The sequence below is a fragment of the Primulina huaijiensis genome, chromosome 3 (genome assembly GCF_012295235.1).
Source record: "Primulina huaijiensis isolate GDHJ02 chromosome 3, ASM1229523v2, whole genome shotgun sequence".
Classification (NCBI taxonomy): Eukaryota; Viridiplantae; Streptophyta; class Magnoliopsida; order Lamiales; family Gesneriaceae; genus Primulina; species Primulina huaijiensis.
This window is the reverse complement of record NC_133308.1, coordinates 24,674,832-24,680,751: the sequence shown is the minus strand read 5'-3', so window position 1 is coordinate 24,680,751 and position 5,920 is coordinate 24,674,832. Positions and strand designations below refer to the sequence as shown.

Here is a 5,920-nt window from a genome sequence, read left to right as displayed (position 1 = left end):
TTTAAGTTTTTTTAATAACAAAATACTAGATTTTATTATATTAATATTCTGAAGTTTATAATACCCATGTTCTCTAAATTTAAATACAAGAGATTAGATTATATTTTAAAAACTTAATGTAGATGTAGTATATTATATTATTATATTTTAATAAATAATTTTTTGAAAAGAAAATTTGTGGTAAAATTTAATCGGGTGAATAAATAAATGCTTCTCTTAAATAGCTTGAAAAATTATCTTATTCATGATTTTTTCCTAACACAGGGTATATATATATATTTTTAATTTATTTTATGTTTGTTATAGGCTCATAAGCAAATGACCTGACAATTCGCGTATATTAAGGATAATTATTTTAAAATAATAATCAACTCCGGATAATTAGATTGTGTTAGACATATATCGAATTACAATNTATAAAAGCAGTGAGATCACACACCCAGTAACACATATTAAGATATAATTTTGTATTTTTGATCATGTATGTCTACGATTTTGGTAATCTATGTTATCAAAATGCAACCTTAATCACATATCTTCTAAGTTTTGGCAATTTTAGCTACTTTCATATAAAATGTTGATATCACATTACACACGTCAGTGTCACATCAATATTAGGTAGAAAGAAAGACAAAAATTACAAATATCTTGATACTTATCAAAGAAGTAAGTGGTGAATTTGCTGCTTTTTTGCAATGTTGGAATCCATAGTGGGATTATTATTTATTGATCATATTCATCTTTTGGCTTTGTGCTATTTACTGGCCTATGATTTCTAGGCTTCTATTTTTATTATATTGTTATTGTTATTGTTATTTCGATTCAAGGTCCACACATGAATTGTTTGCATCAAAGTCAATGCTGGTTTCTCACCTTTAATTAGTGTCTTGAGTACAGAAACACGTGGGTATTAATTAAGTGATAACAAAATTATGCTTCCACTCTCCCTTTAGCATTTGCATTTATGTGAGAAAATAAGTGTACTCGAGTATTTAAATTTGCCCACCAAATCAAAACTTTCTAGCTACTAAAAAACACCAACAGTCACGTTAAAATTTCAAAATTTACAAATTTAAGCGAGTTTAGTATTATATTAATCACAAAAAAAAATTGTTCTTATTTTGATTTTAGTTATATCAAGTCAATCAACATATTAGATAACACATAAACATGCAAAATTTAAGTTTTATGAGTAAATAAACAACTTATTTTAGGAATTGAGAATGAATTTACTAACCACCTCGGAGGACCTACGAGTGTGGCACTTCAGTCACAATGGGATGTATACCGTTAAATCTGGATACAAGCTGCTAATGGAAAACATCACCGAAGATATGAATACGCACGTTGTACCGGGTAATTGGCCTCGCCTGTGGAAATTACGAATACCACCAAAAGTGAAGGTATTCCTATGGCGTGCGGCTAGAAATTGTCTTCCTTGTCGCCACAGGTTACGCTCTATTGGTATGGATGTCTCCTCTTCCTGTGTTCTATGTCATGCGGGAGTCGAGAATACTTGGCATCTCCTCATCGATTGCCCATATGCAAAAACATGTTGGAGTCTGGTAAATCTATCACACATTGTGAATGCCTGCGCCAATAATTCACAATCTTTCCAGATTTGGCTCTTCCAGTGCTTGGATCAATGTACAGAACAAGAGCAAACCACTATGGCCATGACCCTTTGGAGTATCTGGCACTACCGAAATGATAAGCTCTGGAACGAAGTGGATCGATCACCTACCATCAATTTATCTCTAGCATCTGATCTTCTCCAGCAATGGCAGTTGGCCCGACCACAATTACATCCAATGAATACAGACGAAGCAAACCTCCGTTGGACACGGCCACCTGCTGGATCCATGAAATGCAATGTTGATGCGGCCATTTTCAAGGAGATAAATAAGATTGGAGGCGCTGCGATCATCCGGGACTCGGCAGGGGAATTTATGATGTGCAGGAGCTATAGTCACCGAGGGCTATTCGAAGTCCGTGAAGCGGAAGCAAAGGCGTTACTTGAGGCTCTTTCTTGGGCTGCATCCTTAGATTTGCAACAAGTAATCTTCGAAACAGATTCCAAATCCGTAGCTGAGGCTATCAACTCTAACCATGTGGATTGCAACGAATTTGGAACGATAATTACAGAGTGTTGTTACATTATTTCAAGAGAACCAAATTACAAGGTCCATTTTGTTCGTCGACAAGCGAACGTGGTAGCTCATATCCTTGCAAAAGCGACCACTTCTTATGCTAGTCCACACACCTTCTATGAGGCTCCTTTGTTTATTTCCGAGCTTTTAATTTCTGATTGTAATAACTCTTCTTTGAATTAATATAATTCCTGATTGGATTTTAAAAAACAAAACAAAAAAGAGAGTAACTAAAACTCTTCATCCAATAGTTTGAGGTAAAAACTTGTCTGAGGCGGTCTCACGGGTCGTATTTTGTGAGACGAATATCTTATTTGGGTTATTCATGAAAAATTATTATCTTTTATGCTAAAAGTATTACTTTTTATTGTGAATATCGATAGGATTGACCAATCTCACAGATAAAAATTCGTGAGACCGTCTCACAAGAGACCTACTCATAATTTAAACCAGCTATTAAACACACACAGTGGGGTGTATACAGCCTAGGGCCCCACCATGTGAGCCGGGAGAGAGATCTCATTTTTTTTTATATAAAATTACTATAATATCCATATAATTTTACTTAATTAGAGAAAATATATATAAATTTTTTTTTAAAAAAAATGGATAATAGGTCTCACGCATATGTAATCTCTTTCATTTATACTTATTTGAATTAGGATTTCTAATTTTAAAATAAATTGAGAGAGAGTTGAGAATAAAGTTGTGATCTAAGAAGAAGGTTGGGTGAGAGCTCGAAATTCGAATTATAGGAATTTGACTCGCAATCTTGAATCATTTAACATACTTCAATATGTGAAATANAACTTTTTTTTTAAGATCTCAATTTTTTTCAAGACCGTTTTTGGGTGTATAATATAACATTTGGGACCTTACAAATCCGCTCTTTATCATATTCAAATGTCAACCCCCGACTCTATTATATATTGTTTATCTAATTTTTTTTAATAAATAAAAAATTATATAATTTGGTTGAAAATTTGAAAACATGGGGAATGGACAAATTATAACAGACTATCATGTTATGTTTTGTGTTAAAGAATGTGTACGAATATATTTAGTGGCGTAGCCAAGATTTTCAATCAGGAAGGCAATTCAATAAATTTTAAAAAATTAATGCAACACAAAATGTATAATAAAAGTCATGTATATATTAACTTTATATATTTTTATATTAATATTCTTCAAAATTGTATACTTTGAAAATTATGAGTAATAAATTCATTATCAACTGCATCAAATACATATTGCTCAATACACAAAAAAATCGTTTATCATATCATTTGAGAATTTCCCATAAAGGGTGACTACCTCATGTTAAAAGTTTTTTTTTTTTTTAATAATGTTACAAGGCGACACGTGTCGCCTTGCAACTTCTCTTATCCAAAAATAATAAAAATAAAAGGAAAACCATAAAACCCAACCACAAATTGGAATGGACTTGCCAAGAAGATGATAGGACTCCATTACTTTCACTTCAAAATTCAAGTTCCTGCACGGATTTTTCCTTGCTTGCTTTGGTTCGCACCAATTTACAGATAATGAATCCTCCGTGAAAACTAAGTAACTAATGGCTACAACCTCGTATCCCGAATTCTTCCCGAAAGCTCTCTTTTTCAGCCACCACAAACTCAGAGCAGAGTTGCACCACAGCTGCATTTTCAGATGCAGAAATCAAAGTAACCCCAAAATAGGAAACTTTAGAAATTTTCAAAGGGTGAAGGTTCCTACGGAGACGAAACCCAACAATTTGCCAATTTATAAAGATTTTAAGGAGGGTCATTTCCTCAAACTGATCAGTAGGTCTTGTAAAGAAGGGAATTTTGATGAGGCCCTTTATTTTCTTGAGAGTATGGTTAGCATGGGTTACGAAGCTGACGTGATTCTATGCACGAAGCTCATTAAAGGGTTCTTCGGCTGCAAGAGGGTGGATAACGCTGGTAAAGTTATGGGGATTCTTGAGAGATTTGGTGAGCCTGATATATTTGCGTACAATGCTTTCATTAGTGGTTTGTGTAAAGCGAATCGGATGGATTCCGTAAACGAAGTCTTGAATAGGATGAGGTCTCAAGGGCTTTCGTCGGATGTGGTGACTTATAATATAATTATCGGTAATCTTTGTGACAGGGGGAAGCTTCGTTTAGCTATGAAGATGATGGACAAGTTAGTGGAAGACAATTGCCAGCCTACTGTTGTGACATACACGATATTGATAGAAGCAACGATTATTGAAGTCGGTGTTGTCGAAGCAATGAAGCTTTTTGATGAGATGTTGTCTAGAGGGCTGCAGCCCGACATGTATACGTATAATACGATAATCAGAGGAATGTGCAGAGAAGGGTTGTTGGATGATGCCTTCGAATTCGTCCGGTGCGTGAGTACTAAAGGTTTCAGGCCTGATGTGATATCGTATAACATTATGTTAAGGGCATTGCTTAGTCAGGGGAGATGGAACGATGCGGAGGAGCTTATGGTCGAAATGTTTACAACGGCTTGTGAACCGAATGTGGTTACTTATAGCATCTTGATAGGTGCTCTATGCCGTGATGGGCATTTTGATGAGTCGATCCACTTGTTGAAGATTATGATGGATGAGGGGTTAACTCCGGATACTTACACATATGATCCCTTGATTTCATCTTTGTGTAAAGAAGGGAGACTAGATTTGGCGATCTCGATCTTGGATTACATGATATCTAAGAGTTGTTTGCCGGATATAGTTAACTACAACACTATACTATCCACGTTGTGCAAGAATGGTAACTCGAACGAAGCTTTGGAAGTGTTGGGGAAGCTTGCTGAGACCGGTTGTTCCCCGGACGTGACTTCTTATAACACGATGATAAATGCGATGTGGAACTATGGGGACAAAACTCGATCCTTGGAACTGGTTTATGAGATGATACATAAAGGGATTGATCCTGATGAGATCACATATAACGCACTAATATCGTGTTTGTGTAGAGAAGGGTCAGTGGATAAGGCTACCGAGCTGTTAGGCGACATGAAGGATAGCAAATTCACGCCAACGGTTGTGACTTACAACACTCTTCTGTTAGGATTATGTAAGGCTCACAGAATCTTTGATGCTATTGGAATGCTGGAGGAAATGGTCGAAAATGGTATCCAGCCGAATGAAACCTCTTACGTTTTGCTACTTGAAGGCATTGGATTCACAGGATGGCGAGCAGAAGCAATGGATCTGGCGAACACTCTCTATCAGAAAAACATTATTTCGAATCAATCTTTGAGTCGTTTGAGCCGAACGTTTCCTGTGACTGATGTTGCTGGTAGCTTGAATAAACATGAAATTCAAATCTGATTCATAGTTTCTTGCATTCTTCTGTGCTCGTAAATCCATCGATATGATTGTCTTTTATTGCTTGTGGCCTTGTAACTTCGACATTTTCTTCTCTCACCTGCAGAAAGTGTTAATCAAGAATATAGCCAGAGAAAGAACTAAAAAGAAGAATATAACAAGTGAGAGTTTGGTATTTTCCATTTGCATTTCCACTTTTCAAAAATTTCCCTCTTCCACCCGTTAATACACAGATTTCGTACACAAAAAACTTTGTTTTTTTTTCCGAAATGATTTAGCTTTAGGCCTCTTTGTGATATACTAGATTATATTTTTGGCTAATGAATGACAGAGAGGTTTCGGATTTGGCTCAACTTAATAGTTCGAACTTGTATCGAACAAAATTTGACTAGAAACCTGGGCTGGAATTCGATTATAGAGTTGTAAAAATATATTAGATCGTCTCACC

The 5,920-nt window shown here is 35.4% G+C and overlaps 1 protein-coding gene across 1 annotated transcript; it reads left to right on the top strand.

Annotated features, from left to right (window-relative positions):
- Positions 1–3,579: 3,579 nt before the first annotated feature.
- On the top strand, positions 3,580–5,532 carry LOC140973981 (uncharacterized). The gene has a single exon (XM_073437164.1). It carries the CDS (start codon positions 3,724–3,726, stop codon positions 5,473–5,475), a length of 1,752 nt encoding a protein of 583 aa, XP_073293265.1. The 5' UTR covers positions 3,580–3,723; the 3' UTR covers positions 5,476–5,532.
- Positions 5,533–5,920: the final 388 nt, after the last annotated feature.